General features: G+C 48.8%; 8 protein-coding genes across 8 annotated transcripts; 4 read left to right on the top strand and 4 right to left on the bottom strand.

Annotated features, from left to right (window-relative positions):
• Positions 1-382: 382 nt before the first annotated feature.
• N7506_010680 (uncharacterized protein) lies at positions 383-2,053 on the top strand (the record flags this gene model as incomplete). Its single annotated transcript, XM_056959973.1, has 2 exons — positions 383-1,025; positions 1,089-2,053. The coding sequence occupies 2 exons, from the start codon at positions 383-385 to the stop codon at positions 2,051-2,053; spliced, it is 1,608 nt and encodes a 535-aa protein (XP_056809363.1).
• A 2,074-nt stretch (positions 2,054-4,127) lies between these two features.
• On the top strand, positions 4,128-5,492 carry N7506_010679 (phosphatidyl synthase; the record flags this gene model as incomplete). The annotated part of the gene is made up of 2 exons (XM_056959972.1): positions 4,128-4,462; positions 4,547-5,492. 2 exons carry the CDS (start codon positions 4,128-4,130, stop codon positions 5,490-5,492), a joined length of 1,281 nt encoding a protein of 426 aa, XP_056809362.1.
• Positions 5,493-8,959: 3,467 nt separating this feature from the next.
• On the bottom strand, positions 8,960-9,754 carry N7506_010678 (uncharacterized protein; the record flags this gene model as incomplete). The annotated part of the gene is made up of 1 exon (XM_056959971.1): positions 8,960-9,754. The coding sequence occupies one exon, from the start codon at positions 9,752-9,754 to the stop codon at positions 8,960-8,962; it is 795 nt and encodes a 264-aa protein (XP_056809361.1).
• A 931-nt stretch (positions 9,755-10,685) lies between these two features.
• On the top strand, positions 10,686-11,506 carry N7506_010677 (uncharacterized protein; the record flags this gene model as incomplete). The annotated part of the gene is made up of 2 exons (XM_056959970.1): positions 10,686-10,688; positions 10,739-11,506. 2 exons carry the CDS (start codon positions 10,686-10,688, stop codon positions 11,504-11,506), a joined length of 771 nt encoding a protein of 256 aa, XP_056809360.1.
• A 68-nt stretch (positions 11,507-11,574) lies between these two features.
• Positions 11,575-12,978, bottom strand: N7506_010676 (lipase ROG1 family protein; the record flags this gene model as incomplete). Its single annotated transcript, XM_056959969.1, has 2 exons — positions 11,575-12,880; positions 12,929-12,978. 2 exons carry the CDS (start codon positions 12,976-12,978, stop codon positions 11,575-11,577), a joined length of 1,356 nt encoding a protein of 451 aa, XP_056809359.1.
• A 766-nt stretch (positions 12,979-13,744) lies between these two features.
• Positions 13,745-15,601, top strand: rex3 (putative RNA exonuclease Rex3; the record flags this gene model as incomplete). The annotated part of the gene is made up of 1 exon (XM_056959968.1): positions 13,745-15,601. One exon carries the CDS (start codon positions 13,745-13,747, stop codon positions 15,599-15,601), a length of 1,857 nt encoding a protein of 618 aa, XP_056809358.1.
• Positions 15,602-15,958: 357 nt separating this feature from the next.
• Positions 15,959-16,669, bottom strand: N7506_010674 (60S ribosomal protein eL22; the record flags this gene model as incomplete). The annotated part of the gene is made up of 4 exons (XM_056959967.1): positions 15,959-16,115; positions 16,185-16,381; positions 16,433-16,468; positions 16,655-16,669. 4 exons carry the CDS (start codon positions 16,667-16,669, stop codon positions 15,989-15,991), a joined length of 375 nt encoding a protein of 124 aa, XP_056809357.1. The 3' UTR covers positions 15,959-15,988.
• A 1,782-nt stretch (positions 16,670-18,451) lies between these two features.
• On the bottom strand, positions 18,452-19,764 carry N7506_010673 (bromodomain-containing protein; the record flags this gene model as incomplete). Its single annotated transcript, XM_056959966.1, has 2 exons — positions 18,452-19,510; positions 19,576-19,764. 2 exons carry the CDS (start codon positions 19,762-19,764, stop codon positions 18,452-18,454), a joined length of 1,248 nt encoding a protein of 415 aa, XP_056809356.1.
• Positions 19,765-19,874: the final 110 nt, after the last annotated feature.

Here is a 19,874-nt window from a genome sequence, read left to right as displayed (position 1 = left end):
TGTTTCGCATGATGTTAGTTAGCGCTTGGTGTACCTGGTTTGTATACATAGAATTTTTACGCATGTTTAAGACGAACCCATGGAATTGCAATTTTCAGTATCAGTGGCATGAGAAACCGCTGTCCACGGGTACTCCCGGATGTTCTGGTTTGTTTTTTTCTTCCTGCTTTTTTGGAGTGATACTTTCCCACCTTTCATTACGGAGGACGGAGGACAAAACCTCAGTAATGTCCCAACCGCGGAGTTTGGCGTTTGGCGGGGCCGATAACAAATTCGATAAGGAATTTTTGTCGCAACAGAGCGAGATCACAATCGACTCACTTATTTTCTTCTTACCCACGTCGTAAATTTTCAATTGTCCTCAACTTTGTCCCAACTGATCATGACTCAGGTAGAGGGCCTACCCGCACGCGCTCGTTCGTCCTTTCTACCGGTATTCCCGCTAGAGCTGTGGGATATCATCATCGGATACCTAGACGATGGAGAATCTGCCCAAAACTTGAGTAGACTGTCTCAAGCAAACCCTGCGCTGCGCGAAATAATCGAGCCACGGCTGTATCAGCCAGTGCGACTGAACAATTCAGAAAGCGGTGCTCGTCTCGCTCGCACAATCAAGTCTCGCCCAGACTTGGCCCCACTGATTCGCGAGATACAACACAAGAAAGACTCTGGCCACGAGAATCATTACACCCGCTACCTTAAGTTCTACCAGATGATTCTCGGCCTGCCAAATTTGGAAACCCTGTTTTTGAGGAATGAGATCAAGCGTCCCGATACTTCTCGCTGGTCTAATGAGGTCGAATTTGGCAGTGAGATGTCCCAGGCGGAGGCGCTTCAGCGGGCACTTCAAGAAGTATCGATTATGACCATCGGACGTTATCGATATCTGATAGCCGCACCCTTAGAAGATTCGAGTTTCAGTCCCCCAACAGATGAACCACTTTCCGACGAGTTCTGGGAGCAGCACCATACTTTGTCAGGACTTTATAACCCTAGTTTGAAGGGACTACCCGCTTTGCGTGTCTGTGAGTTCAGGTTCTTGATCTCAAATTATCCCTTTTAGAACCCCAGAAGCTAACACTGTGCAGGCCATGTTGGAAGTCACTGCGACTTGAGTGATACTGGCACAGAGATCCGTGCTCCGACAGTGAACGGGGTCATATTTCGTCATCCAGGCCTGCGAAAACTTTGCCTCACGGGTTGCGTGCTCACGCGAGATAATATGGCTGGGTCTGGCAATTTTAGCACAGAGCTGGAGGAATTGACAGTATTGAACTGTTTGATCAAACGCGCAGATCTCCGGCGTGCGCTTGAATGGCCAAAATCCCTAAAGCGGTTCACATTTAGAACCACAGACACCCTCAACGAGGTGGCAGACGAGTTCCTCGCGGATTTTAGTGACGCAATGCTTCCTCAGAAACAAGGGCTATATTCCGTGGACTATGACTGCTATTGGGGCGGCGAGGAAGAAGCGGACTTTTCTGAGATGGAAAGTCTCAAACACATCACGACAACGTTAAGCTCGCTGACAGGAAGAAATTGTGAGGAGCCGGATATTGAAGATGACCCCAACCTACCCAGATGCCTCGAAAGCCTTACACTCCGATTTGATGAGTACAAAGCATGGGCTCTCTCGGTTATATACGAATTTGTTAAAAGCGAAAAACTGCCTCACTTGCGTCGATTCACGTGCGAGGTTCCTGAACCCATGGAAAGCCTGCCTTCAATCAACCCAGACAAAAAGAACCCGCCTTGCTTGGAGATATGTCAGGAAGGAGATACATGGAAAGACAAGTTCAAGGAACTTGATGTGGACCTTTCAATGGTCCCTGTTCCATATCCACTCGAGGCACCCAAGTATAACCTCTGCTCTTGCGAACATCTGGATTTCTACCATCGCTTGCCTTCCCATCCACACGTTCCCAATCTTAGAATCCCATGGGAAGAAGAGGACTCTGATTGGAATCCTTGGGCAGACGATGATACGGGTGATGAACACGAGGGCTTAGACGAGGTGATAGACGACTTTGAGAACGATGCAGATGACTTCTGATCGAGAATATTCTGATTTTATGCATATGATAGTAAATCTCTCTTCAAATCCAAGTTTTGTCTCATGCATCTTAATAATCGGAGATGGTTGATCTCAGGACCTCGATCTTATGAAACAATTAGAAAGACTGTCCCGCTACGGGAACGAGAATCGCCCACAGACCCATCAGATAAAAAGGAAGGCCCAAGCCAGACGGGGTTCGAGAGTACGGGGTTGAATCTTGGCTTGCTAATCTTTCCCCAATAGTCCAATGGGCCATGATTGGCTCTGCAACTTCTCGTTTGAGCGATGGCATCAGCCTCCACCTGGGCACGAACAGCAGGATGACTATAACATAGCAGCAGCTCGGTGGAGACAACCAGGTTCCCCAGATTCTGTCGATCGTGATCTTCGTATGCCGGCAATCGCATCTCGTTGAGATCTATACGGCTTGTTTTGATGACACCTGCTAGGGCTATCTAGAACAAGCGCCCCTCGGTGGGATTATGGCCCTTAGCACCTGGGTAATATTCAAGGTTCTCGGCACGGCTTTCGAGTATCTCGAAATAGGCAACTATATCGAGACTATTATCAAATGAGAACCATGTGTCCCGACTATGGCCATTGATTTCCCCGGATCTCGACGCACGGACTACGCTCAGGCCCAAACTAAAAGGCACGCCGGGAATGGCTTCTCACTCCAAGGATACGAGACTCCCCGCAGTCCAGGGCTGAGCAACCGCAGATAACGCCAGATTTGACCTTCGAACTCTACGTGGATTCCGTCATTAGCGAGAGTTATGGCCCGCGGGATCATACTGCAACCAGTACGCCGATGACGCTCTGGCCTGCTGTGGACCAAACTCTACTTAAGAAATACAAATCTCGAGCCTCAGTACACTCGGAGAGATCAGGTGCTGAGATGGTGTTAGAGACTGGTGACAGATTGGCGACAAGGCACCCCAGGCAATGCCCTCGGTATGGAAATTGCATTGTGTGTAGACATTTGAGCTACATGCAGATGTGTACCAGACAGACATATAAACTCAAGAGATTATTCCAAGCCACGATATTTGGCTGCGGGATGCATCAGTCTCAATGGAGTTTTGATGATGATCCGAGGTAGTATCTGGCGGCATGTGGCGCCAAGTAGTCCAACTCGGGCGTGATTATCTACGCCACTGAGAGGTTGGATTTTTGGCATGGGTCTGGATGAAGGTATAGCGGGCAAGCATTATAGGCAGCCGGTTACAAGGTTGGAAGTGCCTGGTCGGTACCCCGTACAGAATAGGTAGACACGGGTGATAAGTCAGCATGACGTCAACGGCTGTCTCATTCGATGGACCTGCCCACTTGCACCTCTCGAGAGCCTACAGCATCGTCGGGATTCAACACGGGCTGGCCAGGATGCAAATGTGTACGGAGTACTCCGCACCATCGACATCTTTCGGTTCTCACATCCGTTCAACGCCACGCCGAAAGCCGCAAACATGTACGGAGTACTCGATAAACTGGTCTGCCCCAAAACCGGTCATGGCTCGACCCCTACGTCAACCGTTCCTAAACTCCACTCTGAAGTCATAATGGGCTGGGTTTAATTTTTCCTACCGTCAAATCAGCGTCGACCGGATACTCATTTGCCATGCGCCAAGCGTGGGCCGTTGTGGACCCGCATCTGTGTACTTGGGCTGTTGGATGCTTTGGTATCCCTACAACCCGGGACAATTGAGGAAGTGACGAGGTCTGTGACAGATTAGAGTGTGAGAATTCATCCCGGTCCATGATTTCACACTTCTTTGCGGACACACACACTGTGCTATATTAATGGCTCCTACGACCCCCCACATGCTCCGCCCAAATTTCATTCGGATTCCATCTGCGACTCTACTGCAGTTAATCTCATTTTCACTGCAGCCTGCACGTCGAGCAAGACATAGAATAAGCCTGTTTGATCGACACTTTGCCCTGACTTCATATCTCATATCAGAACCTGCCCCATTGCGATAAGCAGTGCACCGGTGTCGTACCTTTTTTAAAGTACATTGATCACCATCGTCATTTGTCCCCGTCCGCCCCACTTGAGTCTCCATTCACAATGGCTACAGCCGGTGGACCCCACAGAGTCTTGAACAGTCTGAACAATCGTGCCGATCTATTTGGTGGTCCTAATGTCGCTGTTCCTCCCAAGAATTTGATGGCTCCTCCTACACATATCTCAAAGTTATCTGAAATGGTCACGCACGAGCAATCTTCCTCTAACGAGTCAACCCCCATCAATACCCCAATGCACAGTCCTCCTCCAGTCACCACTGATGACTTTGCGCTGGCATTTGACATTGATGGCGTTCTCATGAAGGGCGGGCAGCCCATTCCTGAGGCTGTCGATGCCATGAAATACATTAATGGTGAAAACCCATACGGAGTCAAAGTGTATGTTGTCTCTGCTTTATTCCGTTGTGAAGAAATGAAGATCACACCCTACTGCAAGCAAATATGCTAACTGTCATTTCCTAGCCCCTACATCTTCTTAACCAATGGTGGCGGCAAGACTGAAAAAGAGCGATGCCTCGACCTCAGCCGCCAACTCGACCTTGATGTTGACCCTGGCCAGTTCATCTGCGGACACACCCCAATGCGCGAGATGGCAGAGCGGTACGGAACTGTCCTTGTCGTCGGTGGCGAGGGCGAGAAGTGCCGCGTCGTGGCCGAGGGATACGGATTCAAGGATGTGATCACACCAGGAGATATCATAAAGACCCGACACGATACCACACCGTTCCGAACATTGACGGACGAGGAACATGACAATTCACGACTGCTTGATTTGGATAACACTCGAATCGAGGCTATCTTTGTCTTTGCGGACAGTCGTGACTGGGCTGGTGACCAGCAGATTATTCTGGACTGCCTCATGACCAAAGACGGGTGGCTGAACACCCGGTCGGAGATATTTACTGAAGGACCCCCGGTCTTCTTCTCACATACCGACGTCGTCTGGTCTACATCGCATGATTACTCGCGTCTGGGAATGGGAGCGCTGCGCGCTTCTCTTGAGGCCGTCTATTTCGCGATCACAGGAAAGGACCTCAACACCATTGCCTTCGGCAAACCGCAAATCGGGACGTACCAATTCGCTACCCGACTTCTGCAGCAGTGGCGCAAGGAATCTTGCGACATCGACCGATCTCCATCGACTGTATATTTCATCGGTGATACTCCTGAGTCCGACATCCGCGGCACGAATGAATTCAATGAGACCACTGAGAATGATTGGTACTCTATTCTGGTAAAAACAGGAGTCTACCAAGATGGTGACAAGCCGCGCTTCCCCCCAAGAAAGACAGTTGAAACTGTCTTAGACGCCGTCAAGTTCGCTTTTGAGCGCGAACACAGGAAGACAGCCAAGGGCGAAGTTGTTTCCGAGCTCGACTACGATACCAGCCAGCAAGTCCCTAACTGAACTGGCAACTATTGATCACGTCTCTTTTTAATGACCATTACCTGGATCGCTTTCTTTGAACCCAACAAGCTACCAAGATTGGAGTTGAGACACCAGGCAATTCCATACTAAGAGCTTTTCGCCTCCTTTTATGAAACGACGTTCAACGACTTTGTACAACTGCATTCTCCAGATTATTTTCTTTAGTTCTAGATCCAATTTAGTGAAGATCAGATTTGTGTACTTCGGACTCTTAAGGATCGTTGAGTTGGTTCCAGGCTCAATAGTATAATACCAATTTTAAAGACACCTGAGGATTAGTCTCACCAATATGGAAGGTATTGCTTGTAATAAGCCCAAAAATATGACACTCCCATGTCCATTCTCGCTACACATGCCCCATATGCACGAATGACGTAACGATCGTCACTTCAATCTTCAACCGGCGAGGACTTCCACGTATCTCCTTGAACTCATCCATGGGTATAATGCGGGGATTATTGAATTTTGTCTTGTAAATAATCTTCTGGTATACAATTATCCTTCTAACTAGATCCTGTCGAGTCCACATATAGGATCAAAGAACCAGTATGCGAGATTGCCAAGTTCTAGGGCAATATACATAGGCCGACTACAAGTCCTGAGCAAAGGTTTGCGTCAACCTCGAAGATCTCGAGAAACCAACGAGCTCGAATCGACTAGTCCATTGCAATAAACTCTATTACAGCCTCACAGAATTTGATTGAAGTCAGATTGGCTTTTTTTTCCAACGCGCAACAAGCATTAAGGAACATTTGTAATATGAGACTTTCTATGAATGTTTTTATAGATAGGCTATACCAGGTCTTATAATTGCTATGTGAGAATTTGACATATACATGCAAAGACACCGCGCGGAATCTTGAGAGTCAAACAAACGAGTGTGGTCAAATTACCGCGGAACAGGCTTCTTTAGTAACAAGATCCAACAACAAACCACATCACACGGCAAATTTAGGGAGCAAGATCATTGCTCGCCTAATCACAGTTTCCGCAGTAAGTGTTGACACCCTTGCGATAGTTGCAGCACTGACCAGCGCAGCATTTGATACCTACACCGTCACAGAATTGGCCATTGCTCTGGCAGCGCTTCTCGATCTTGAAGATGTTGTTCACGTCGCGGCTGAATGTCTGGGCTGCATCGTGATCTTCGGGACTAGCGACAGAGGCATCTCCCAGGGTGGGCACAGCAGTGACAAGAGTTCAAGTCGCGATGGAAAGGATACTGATGATAGAAGCAAACTTCCTGTAGATATCAACAGATTAGTTATCAAGCCCCAGAGCTGAATTGGGTCATTTCCAGAGCTTCAGGGCCGGGCGGTGCTCACATGTTGCAGATGGAAAAGGAGTCAACTGGATATATCTGTATAAATCGTGGTGATCAAGGATCCTTGGAAAGTGTAATCTTTTTCATGTCGAAGAGGCCATATTTATATGCCAGAAATCCAGAAATCCAAAGAGATAGATGCTCTTGAGCTTGGCTCATCAATATCAATCCATGTTGAACATAGCCCCCAAATTGATACATGTAAGGCCACCACGCGCAGGCGTTACATAGATGAATATACTTTCTCCTCGATGTGACTTGGGAAGTCATGAGAAGGCTAGGTCGGAGGGCCACGGATCTGGATTTCTCATGTCTGGGCTTCCCGGAAGACAGAATTGGCTCCCCACGTCGTGTGAATCAGGCCCCACGAAGAATGAAAGGAAAATGATAGACCTGCACATACTGTGCATATTGCAGGATTCACCTACGAGCCCGGGGTCTCCTGACTAGGAAAAGCCAGAAACTTGATGCAGAAAGGATCAACTCCCGAGGTCAAGGTAGGCCAATGGACGATGCTAGATGTGTACAATGTTCCGTTGCTGAGATGATGCTACAGGAGGCCTGAAAGTGGGGTTTACCAAGACCTCGGGATATCAGGTTCAATTCGATTAGTATACTCCAGTGTGTCTCACATTCGGAGATGATCTCCAGACAATAGACAAATCTAGAAGTACTCGTGGACACAGCCTAGAAAGTACTATGCATAGCTTGGCCTCTAAAGAAAAAAAGGCGTACCTGTTAACGATGGTCTTGAATTCGGTATGACGCTTCAGGCGTCCAGCTCCTTATCTGCATGGCTGTTGACCTCTAGTGTGGCTCCTCAAAATAGAGTTGCCGATTCCCGCCCGCGTGGCGTCACGCCTATACATAGGCTAAAACCACGAAATAGTTACTGTATTAAGCGATCTAATTGCTACCTTATCGGACTCCTCACAATAATCCTGATACTGATTTTTAGCACTATAAACTAACAAAAGTGCGATATTCTCGCCCAAATAGGCAATTGGACACAACATTTCCAGGTCGTGCTAGGTGGTTGTGTATTTTGAGCGATTTTATCTGAACATGAGCATTGTCTTGCTTCTTGCAGATCATCGTGACTTGGTTGATCAATGCCCCAACTAGAACATGTTACCTAAAGATCCTTGACCCTTTTCGCAGGTTGCCTGGATTTGCAAAACAATTCTCCAATCACTCCCGAGGTCTCTTGGCTCAAATGTTTCTCGTTGCCATTTCTTCTTTGAGACAACGGAATCCTACGGGAGGCCTGGCATGCTTCTCAAAATAGACATTAAGACAATCTGGCTTGATTTCAAGGGTTGTCAGAGAATCTGCTACATAAATACCTCCCTTTGGGTGTTCAGTCGAAACCAAATCAAAAAGATCTCCAACAAATCTATCTCAAGAATTCAAACAACTTCAAGTTCAAACCACAAACAAGATGTGAGCCCTTCACCTCTTTGAACGTGAAGAATAAGCCCGCCTTATACTTACCCTGTACCATAGGCAGCTGAACACCTTTATTGTGGCTCTTTCTCTCGCCACCAGTGCCCTTGCCGCCGCGAGTCCTGTTGCAGAAACCGGCCCTGGTGTTGAAGACCATGCAGCCGCTCAGATTTTTGGACGTGATGTCAATGACATCTTCAAGCTCGAAAAGAGATGCCAGACCAATGGTCAGTACTGTGATGGTGTGGGTATCAAGTGCTGCGGTGGTCAGTGCTGTAACTACGTTATTGGTTCCCGAACCTATTGTGGTAACTGCTAGAGCTCCTCGAGCTCAAATTAGGAAACCGGTGGCTTGAATGGTCACTCATAGCATGGGAACTCCTCAATGATTGAGGTGTGAGCCTTCCAAGGTTGGAATGTGGAGGATTTGCGTTCCCGGCATACTGCTTCATGTATTCACTTTATCCACTCATTGAAACTCAAGAATTACACACATTTAGCCATCTATTTCTGTCTCTAGCATGATATTTTACGCCATCTTACCATACATAGGCAAATGCTCTTGACAGAGGCTCGAATGTACGAGCAAAGTCACGAAGTGAACTGTGAGAGCAAAGAGCTGATGATTGGCTATGGCAGGGAAGCGAGCGCTATGGAAAGTCCTCAAGAATCTCTTTTATTGATTCAATTGGAAGTCACGATACATATTCCGAAGCGACGCAACATCGGTGACTGGGTTTGAATTTTGAACAAACGCCTCACACCAAGGATTGTCCGAAACAGCAACGATGAACACAGAGGATTCCACTATAGGGGAAAGCGCGCCAATATCTCGTTCAACCGCCCACTTCGCACTCAGAAAAAGTTGTATGAAGCCCGGTGCGTCACTGCCTCTGTGTCGCATTTCGCTGAAGTACTTCCACCGTTGGATGATGCACGAAGGATTGCTGTATTCCGCCTCTAGTTTCTTGAATGCGAGGTGTGGAGAGTCGATATTTTGGACAAGACCCTTGGTCGTCTCATCACAGCAAGAAGAAAGGAAAGACCTCAAAGATGTCGACGCAAAAGTCCAGAAGAAGTTTTCTGTGTCGTAAAGCTGCTTCCGGTGCTGATTCTCGGTGTTAATCTCCTGGAATTTGTCGATGAGTTCTTTCAAGGCTGGCCTGCCGTGATGATCAAGCTCGGCGCAGTGACTGGCTCGCCCCACAGTCATACGATCTTCAACTGATCGTGGAAAAACCGTAGTTGGATCGGTTGGCAGAAAGGTCGGCGGGACGGGAGACTTTACCTCTCCACGAAGGATTGCAACAAACACCCCATGCTGCATATCCAACGTATCAAATAGGTCGGTCTTCCAAGAGTACCAGTTGATCCTGCCAAGTAGCTTTGGGGAGACTACAAGCTGCGGATCCTTTAAAGAAAGGGAGACGGTGCCTTGAGTAAACTGCAGCAGATAAGGAGATTCTTTCATTATGGCATCGGTGTGAAACAGATTCTGAAGTGAAAGGTAATTCAGGATGACAGATGAATCAAGTGACTTCTGCAAATGATGTGAGGAGGGAATCAAGGGTGAATTACAGGAGAGCGGCAACTCACTGCCAGTTTGACAAAAACCAAGTAGTTGCTTGGAGCAACAAACTCGGAAATCACAGGTTACTCCAAGATTATGAAACTGAAGTGAGGTTGGGATCAAGCCTACGCGGCTGCCGGTTTTACGGCGAGGGAGTCAGTTTTGGAGCAGTAAACTTGAGGAAGCTGGATCCGAGTGGCTTCATGAAATGAAGCCAAAGTGACGTGAGAGTCAGTATTGTGAGGTCTTCCAGAGATATCAGAAGACCTGTAGTTGATGAAGAATAATCTCGAAACCAACAGACTGATGAAGTTGAGTGATTTGCAATCTCAAGACGTGCATATCACGGGGTGGGCAAGAGGATGAGGGGGAAAGAGGCGGGAGATGAAAGGAAGAAAGGAAGAAGAAGAAGAAGAAGAAGAAGAAGAAGAAGAAGAAGAAGAACCATAGAGCCCAAGATAGGTATAGGGAGCAAACGGTCAAGTACGTGAGCGCGACAAGATCATCACGACAACCCAGTCATATTCTTCGAGCCAAACAGTAAACTGCCTGGACCACCAACATAAGATTGATAGTACAAGTCAAAGTCCAACCATCTGAATTTATGTCAATTTGGCGCTACGTGTAGCGTATCTGGATGTTACTTTGAAACACAATAACACCCATTCACATACGAAAGGAGTAATTCAAGCCGCTATATCTAGTTGGAAGTCAAAGAAATCCCGAAATGGCAAGTGGAAGATCAATTGCTAAGCGGCGACGGTTCCCGAGCGGAGGTGGCCCACGGTAAGTCTGCCCCGGTGAAGCGACAACTCCCCGACAACCCCGCAACATGGTAAGTCGAACCAGCTGGCTACGTCTGTATCTACTAAAGCTTCATCTTAGATCAGCACAGAGGCCACAGAGGCCTTGTACCTCCACGATGCCTCGCTCCGGGTTCTGAGGACGGAGGTTATATCCTCGCAGTCAATCACATCCCTACCCGAAGAGGAAAAGAGCCTGGCCAAAAATGTGCCCATTGAAGATAGCGTCGTGGTGATGCGACAGACAATCTTCTATGCCCAAGGTGGTGGACAACCCAGCGACACTGGCTCCGTCGGCTCAGATCAGCCTCCCACATTCGCAGTCTCGCTGGTCCGCAAAACACCCGACGGAAGATATCTCCACTTTGGAAAATACAGCGACGCGCCCTTCACCGCGGGCCAGCAAGTCATCCAAAACATCGATGACTCAAAGCGCAACTACCACTCGCGACTGCATACAGCTGGTCACATAGTTGGACTAGCGATGCAGCTATTGATGCCCGAGAAGAAGAAGGTCAAGGCGAATCATTTCCCAAGGGAAGCGTCGATGGAGTATGAGGGCCTGCTGTATAATGAGGACAAGCCAGCCATCCAGGAGAAAGTCAATGAGCTTGTGCGACAAAACTTGGAGATCCTCATCTCATGGGTGGAGGGCGATCAGGGAGAAGAGGGACGATCGCATGACGGTCGAACGAGGATAGCGAGTATTGGTGGTCTGGACCACAATCCCTGCGGCGGGACTCATGTTCCGCTAACTGGTCTGGTTGGGTCTATCATTATTCGAAAGATCAGTCGCCAGAAGGGTATCAGTCGAGTATCTTATGATGTGTCTCCGGGGATTGAAGGCTGATGGGAATTTCCAAGATTGTACTTGTGTTTATAAAAGTGAGGATTATAGAAATACACGTGAAGGCATAATTATACAGCAAACTCATTGTCCAACCAATGCTTCATCACCAACTTGCCTTCTGAAAATCCCTCCTTATCACTTCGAACAATGATAGCTGCGTGGCTATGTCGGTTCTTCTGTATATGAACAGGGTATTTGTGAATTCCCAATTCATTGAGCGAATCAATGATACCGAATTGCTCCGGAGTCAATGCAAGTTTGGGGGAGTGTACTGATGCCGCGGAAGAACGCCGTCGGCTCGACGAGGATTCGACATGTGCATTATTTGAAGTAGAGCCCGAGACAGGCGTTTCGCCTTCTTTTTCAGGCGCCGAGTCAGAAACGTCGGTGTCACTGTTTGACAGATAAGCCGGCTCCTGGCTAGCATTGACGTTCTCGAAAACCTGTTCCACGACGTGCTGGACATCCTGCACCAAGACTGGAACCCTATATTTGCCAAAAAGTTCTCCGCGTTCTCCAATTTCATGCATCCGAATGCGTTTGGAACTGCGACAGGTCTGAATCACAGCATTGATAAGGAATATTGAAGAAGCCAATGGCGTAAGAATAACCAGAACTAATGACAGGGGAACCCAGATGGCCACTGATTTGCATTTCTTCCAAAAGCGCTCGGCGAAAGAGCCTGTCTTGTGCCGTGTTGGAGGCAGCACCCAAGTATCGGGGTCAACAATGACATCCCCATAGCCCTTGACGTAATTGATGTTCACATTTTCTGGATTCACGAAAGGATCCACTTTGGAAAGAGCAGAGGTATAGAAAAGGACGGCGCGATCATTGACGATGTTTGCATATATGCTCTTTCGTTGGAACTTCTTCAGTCCCTTAATGAAGATGCTCTCTGGGTCGGCTAGAACGCTAAGAAGCGGCCGGCCAGTGTCACGGTATGAATCAATGAGAAACATCTGTCGACCGGATTGCGAAATTGTTCTCGCACCTAGAGCGTTGAAAATGCTGTCTTTCCAACCCTTCAGCGGCGCTCTCGCGCCCACGTGAGGAGTCGCGAAGGTTGTGAAGTTCATAGGTTCCAATTTATCCAGCCAGCCACGAGCATCTAACAAGCCGATCGCATAGCGCGCGAGCAAGCCACCAAGAGAGTATCCGATGATACTGATTTTGGTGATCTTCTGACCGCGCTCCGCTAACGATTCAAGTGTTTCCTCGATCTCGTGCACCAATCGTTCCCCGGTGAGTTCGATTCCATCGTATGTATAGTTCCCGGTATTTGCTTTCGGGCAGAGGATATGTACTTTATCGTCGTGTGTCTCTTGTAATGCGGATGCGACGTAGTCAAGATGTGCAGGCTTTCCCCAGAGTCTGTGTCGCATTAGCTCCCGACGTCATAGCTCCTGCGAAGGGACGTACCCATGTATCAACACACATAGGTGTTCTGCTGTAGATGTATTTTCCGACATGACTAGATTTGTCCAGGGCTGTGCGACCTCGGAAAAGCAAAAAAGTAACGGAAGGTAAGTATTTGTAGTTAGCAGGTCGCGCGGGCGTCTGTTCGTCCGGGCTCCGCGTGCGTCAGCGTGGAGCTATCGGTGATAAGGGGTTTAGAAGGCTTTTGCGAATCCCGGTCGCGTTCCTCGTAAATTCGCACTGGAATTTGAAAAAAAGAACACGCAGCTTTGAATTTCGAAATCAATTTGTCCAAATAACTAAATGATGAGCAAACAAACAAGGAAATCCGAGTTCGAGTGCTTAAAATGGATAGTTGTGCCTATAAAGTCAGGCATCCAATATGTTTGTTTTCTTTGCATTGCGACTTATCACTTCGTGAAGAGGCTCCCATCTGACCTTCGTACCTTGTCACTTTTGCTCTGATATCCTGATCTCATCCGGACCAGCATTTCCAGATTATTAGTTCCTTGTTCATCAGGAGTAGCGCAAGGAGCACAAATATCAATGGGGCCGTTGGGGTTGACCGGTTGAAAGGTTGAAAGGCGTTGGATGATATGATAGCCAGGGTGCTCGCTCAGTCCAATTCGTACATGCCGAGAGGGTGCATCCTTTGTGGCATAAGCTGGTTGGAGATTGCTTGAATTGGTCTAATACCTGCAACCCACCTCGACGCCTCCTGTCTCCCAGCGCAATTTTCTGGCTCCCCGACCTTGGACCTCAACTTCAAGAATCAATAGACCCTCCGCCTATGAGTTACTTTATCGCTTATTTGGAATTATGTTTACACCAATCGGATGCTTCGCGGACGTAGCATGTCCCCGAGGCAAAGAGTGCACTTTGCTCAAATGCTTGTTCCTACACTCGGATGATTCGATTGAGGCAAGCGCGCAGGAAGTGTTTCAGACCGACAATGATCCACCTGCTAAAAGGCTCAAACAAGAGAACAAGATTGAAGACCCGTCCAATGCTCCCAAGAAAGCGCTTGATACGAGGAGCTCGGCCTCGAAGTTGCCCACCCCCAATCGTCCAGCTACAACCCATGGCTCCCCCAATGTCCAATCTACTATGCAGAAGAGCGCAAAGCCAAGCGTGGCGACTCCGGCGGGATCATCAAGATCCGCAGAACCAGAGCCAAAGAAGCCAAATGGTATCCCTGAGGTTGCCAAACTTCCCCCACGCCAGGCTCCAAAAGAAACTCTCAATCCGCGCATGCTCAAATCCGCGCCTGCGGCACATTCCGTTCGAACTGCAATTCTCAAAAAGCTACATGCCTCCATTACATCCCTGAATGAGAAGCTACGCAAAGAAAAGAGCGGCACAAATCAATGCTTCGTCCTGACCTCTGACGAGATCATAACAATGTCCCTAGACGAAGAGGAAAAGTGCGCAAGGGAACATCCAGGAGTCTATGGAAATGTCATCAAGCTTCGCATCGTGAAACTCACCAAATTGGACATTGAGTCTTGGGTCAAGGAGGTAATGGCTTATTTGAATGGGCGATATTACAAGATTAACCCCGTCGGAAAGCCTGCGTCGGGGCCTAAGCCTATCGAAACAGGGCTTACCCCTACAGAAGAAATCGCATTTCTACCCAAGCTTCTCACGCCCATCACTGGCCTCGAGGCACACGGATATGTCACAAAGGCCCCAACCCAGGCAGAAATAGACGCCGCTCAAAGAGGCGTCGACGAGTCCAGAGGCTGGGAGAAGTGTGATCGATGTGGTCAACGGTTCCAGGTGTTCCCAGGTCGCCGAGACGATGGCACGCTGACCACTGGCGGCTCATGCACCTATCATGCAGGGCGAGCCGTTCACCCCCGAGGCAAGAAGACAGACCATGTCACAGGTTCTGCACAGCCATATTTCCCCTGCTGCAACCAATCCATTGGCGCCTCTACCGGTTGTACCAATGCCAGCACGCATGTCTTCAAAGTGTCAGAAGCCAAACGGCTTGCATCCATACTCCAGTTCGAGACAACCCCGCTCCAGCCCAACAAAGGGCCTCGGGAACCAGTCTCACTTGATTGCGAGATGGGCTACACAACACAGGGCCTGGAGTTGATTCGCCTCACTGCCGTCAGCTGGCCGGCAGGTCGCAACTTGCTTGACGTGCTCGTTCGACCTATGGGTGAAATCTTGGATTTTAATACGCGCTTTTCTGGAGTCTCATCGCAAGACTTTGCCTCTGCCAAACCCTACGATGCCTCGGCGCGTAGCTCAAATCGACCTACTGATGGTGAGAGCAAGACAACCTCGCCTTTGCAACTAGTGCAGTCGCCTACAGAGGCCCGGGGGTTACTTTTAAACCTTCTTCAGCCCGAGACACCTCTGATTGGCCATGCCATCGAAAACGACTTGAATGTTTGCCGACTCATTCATCCCACCATCATCGACACTGTTCTTCTGTATCCGCATCCCAGGGGTCTCCCTATCCGCCACAGCCTCAAGGTGCTTGTACAGAAACAACTTGGTCGCGAAATCCAGGTTGGACAAAATGGACATGACTCGAAGGAGGACTCGATCGCTACGGGTGACCTGGTGAGGGCGAAGCTAGCCACCAAATGGAAGATACATCAGAAGGCAGGTTGGAAAATGAAGGATAATCAACTGATTCCTCCACCTGGACATCAATAGGTGCTGATCACCCACAAGAGGATTCTGGTAAATGGCCGTATTGAACTTGTCTTTGCTTGTTCACTGGGTCGGACATTATTCAAGATACCCTGCAATTGCACTGCATTCACGAAGACCGCTCTGGCAAGGAAGTCGACTTCAAGCCACATTAGTTCTACAATGCTATTCGTTCTCAAATTACGTAGTAGGGTGTTGTGAATCACACTACATTACAAAGTTGGCAGTGGAATAGTGAGGGTATAAAATTTTTTGTTTTATTCATGGCCTCATAGACCAATCTATCCCCCCATGGCTCTCGCTCTCGGTCCCGAAAGGACTGTCCAAGCGTGAAAACACGGACTAGAACCGATCGATCAAGGCAGAAGAAAAGACACGTCAGCGACACGCTTATTCCTCATCCTCCTCAGCCTCGTCGTTGACGACGTTGTAGAAGCGGAGCTCGTAGACACCCTTGGAGGTGGAGACAACGCGGAGCCAGTCACGGAGCTGCTGCTTCTTGAGGTACTTCTTGGTGCTGTGTAGGAGATCATGGTCAGCGTCTCTGCGCGATCTCAGGCAGTGTATTGAAACAGGACAAACTTACAGGTACTTAAGGTAGCGGCCGGAGAAGGGGATGTGGGCAACAACCTCGATCTTGCCATCGCCGGACTGGGAGATCACGACGTTGTCACCGAGGTTACCGACACGGCCCTCGACCTTGATGCGGTCGTGGAGGAACTTCTCGAAGGCGGAGACATCGAAAATCTTGTCGGAGGCGGGCTGAGAAGCGTTGATAACGAACTGCACAATGTTAGAGGGTGTCCCGAGGTTTGCGCAATTGGATCAACATACCTTCTGGGTAACCTTCTGGGCCTTGCGACCACGAGCCTATACCACAAAAAAAATCTAATTAGCCTACTGCTCCATAATGTCGGGGCCCGGTAGCAGCCTTGCAAGATTTCCCGCGACGTCGAGGCTTCGATAGATTTTTCAATATCGAGGCCGGACGCAAATCGAGAGAAACCCTGAAAGACGCCGCTGGGGGAACAGCAAAGCGGTTTGGATTCAACGTACAGCAACGGGAGCCATTTTTGACGGTTGGAGGGGAGGATGAAAATGGGAGGATTGGGAAAGGTCGCAAAGAAGTGAATATCCTGCGCCGGCGAGAGAGATGGTCAAGACAACGTCCTAAACTGCCCGGTGGAGCTTGATTATCGAAATTTCGTCCAGAGGTGGGAAGGGCTAGTCCTGATTGGGAATGTTAGGGCAAAACGATAGAGTCATGTGACTATATTCGTCCAAAGTCATGTGACCCTGACCCTAAAGGTCGGCCTGGTTCCATGGTTTTCGATCTTGCTGCGGGTTTGGTCACATGATAGGCTCTGATTGGATCGGCTAATCGACGCTAGTGAGGCGCCCCCCTGGCGGCTCAGGTATATAAGGACCCATCCCTCTTCCCGTTTTCCTCTTCTTCTTTTCTTCTTCAGCTCTCTTTGCCTATTGGCTTAGATCAAGTGTAGTATCTGTTCTTTTCAGTTTAATCTCTGAAAGTTACCCATGTGGTAACATCAATGATTATTCTCATTTTTGGATCTCGCATCGTGACCTCTGTGCTTGCGCATGTCATGATGCACAGTGTCACTGGGCTTACACTACCCCCGGTCGACGCAAACCCTTTTCATCATCGGCTCGGTATATCCGAGTTCCTGGAGAAGAGTCAATTGTAAAAGAAGTAAATCTTGTTCGGAGTACCGTCAGCTACCTCGCGGTACTGCCTCGAGAGCCGACTTGACGCGTCTGTCGCGTCCGCTCTGGTTCTTTCCCTCCTGTCGGCGGCAACGAGTATCTCCACGCGTCGTTCGCGATATCTCACATGATTGTTTAACCTTGGAAGGACTGTTGACTTGTTACCCTTGCTTGCCCTTGATTGCATCGCCGGTCTCTGTCACTCGTCTTCTCTCCGTCGACCGTGTGCGGTTCTTGGCTTTTTGCTGGGCAGGTGACTCCCTCCTTGCTCAATAAAGACGCTCTCCATGAGACCTTGATTGCCGGCACTGCACTGCCTTCGGGTTCCAGTTTGCGCCAACGTGTTGGCTGTCGAATCCCGATGCTCCTTGGTGCATTCGGGCGCTACTTCACCATTCCAGATCGGAGTCTCCCCAAAACCAGATCACTAAACGGCGATGGGTCGCCGCTCGAGATGGCTCGAGATGGCTACTCCCATCACAGCCAGGGACACTGCCCTTCAGCGTTAGTCAACAAACCTATGTCGCCCGCTTGTCTTGCATTCGGACAGTGTAGTCTGGAGGAGCTCACGATGCCATGGCAATAGCAATGGCACATCATCATCATCATCATCCTCCCCTCAAGTTCTCTGAGCTCAACAGTGCAAGCGTTCTTGACAGCCATCGCACACCCTCCACATATACCATCCTCTTTCGGGACAACTGGAGAATTTCCACGCAGTGGAACAGCTGGGCTAGGCACCAAGTGATAGGAGCGCACTACAGACATCGGGGATGGCCGCTCCAGTCGCCCAAGTGACGGGTTTCAAGCGATACAGCGCAACATTCTCTATCATATCATGTGTGGGCGGGTGCGGGATTATGATGAAATCCATTGTTACTCGAAGCCAAAAAGATCTTCTCTAGACTCTTCCCGCCCTCCCTGCAACCTGCGACTTGCGGTACGATGAAGGTGCGATTATAAGACAGAAATTCTCGACATCTCGAGCAACAAGCGTTGGACGAGCACAAGCGCCGTATAGTACCAAATCATGCAATGCAAAATCCTCGCCTATAAATCATATGCCCCGGGTTGACCTATTTCATGAGGATCTGGAACATAACCACATGGGCACTTGGAGGCCCATCATTCTTCAAGTAAGCTATGCCACTCCGGAATATCCTTGATGAGTCTCCACATATACTTCTCCAGTTGGACTGCGCATTTGTTGTATGCTGTTGCAGGGTCATTGTACTGACGGCAATTGCTGAACATTAACTTGAGATCGCTGACAAGCTCTTTCGGGGTGGCGTAGGTATTAGTATCACCGTCCAATCTTTCCTCTATAGTTGACAAGTCCATTGGTGATGTGATGACATTGTAATAATCAGGGACTTCGTCTCTGTTCACCGGACTGGCAAAGGGCCAGGCGTGTTTGTGGTTTTGGATATGATTCAGAAACCGGCGAAGTTCGTTGTAATGTGGTCCACGGCGTGGTTCCCGTGAAAGGTCGTCCATCTCTGGGGACCAACCAGTCTTCCGAAGAGCCGGGATGGATAGTGGATTCAACGGGGTGATGACGCCGCCGGCCCATTGCTCAGGCGGTGGGTGGATGATGTGTTTTTGGTTGAAAGTACGAATCTTGGCCAGAACAGATGCTTTCTGCTTCATGAGCAGACGGCCAACTTCGAGATACCGTATCCGAGGAACGAGAGAGCATTGCATAAGAGTTCCCCCTTCGTAATCCTTGATATATCCCATCCAAACAGACTTGTCAAGAGTGATCTCCTTAGTAAAGCCTTGTTTCTGGAAGTATCCGGTAGCATAATTATCGGCGTACGTCAGAAAGTGAGTCACAGGGGAAGTCGCTTTAACATAATCTTTCAAATGGGCCATAATATGCGCTCCATATCCTTTCACTTGCTGACTAGCCGAGACAGCGCAAAAAACGATTTCGGCAAACCTGCGAGCTGAGAATTGTCGATATGTTATCCCACCAATGACTTCTAGAGGTGTTTTAACAATGGCGATTGACAAGTGAGTGCGGTCGTAAACGAGACGTGCGATATAGTCTTTCGGCATTTTTGGAAGCTGCTTTTGGAATAGGCACTTCAGACCAGTGAGGACAATCATGCTTTCTCTGGACCCGTCATTGTTGACAACTCGGTATTCAATTTCGCCATTGCGCTCCTCCAAAACTGCGGGCTTCAGCAGGATTAGAACGATTCTACCATATTCATTCTTCTTCACATGGAGGAGTCCAAGCATACTTTGTCTGGGAAAGGGACCCTTCGAATTGGAGTTGGAAGTTTGATATCTCCCTGTTCCCACCCGGTAGATAAGTCTTTTACTCTCTTGTTATCCCTAGCAGGATTGAGCTCTTTAGGAGCTGAGCGTTTCGCAGCAAGATTGGTTTGCTTGCTGTCGGCTGGAAATGGTTGCGTCTCTAGTCTGTCCATCTGCGCTGAATACTGGCGAACGGAAACGTAGTATAGATGATGTGCAAATCGTAAGATTCTGGCTCGACTTCCCTAGAATGATCGAAAGTATTCTCCTTGTATCAGAAATG

This window comes from Penicillium brevicompactum (genome assembly GCF_028827555.1).
Source record: "Penicillium brevicompactum strain IBT 35665 chromosome Unknown utg000006l_segment0_segment0, whole genome shotgun sequence".
Classification (NCBI taxonomy): domain Eukaryota; kingdom Fungi; phylum Ascomycota; class Eurotiomycetes; order Eurotiales; family Aspergillaceae; genus Penicillium; species Penicillium brevicompactum.
Note: the sequence above shows the minus strand (reverse complement) of the source record. Positions and strands in the feature narration are given on the sequence as shown.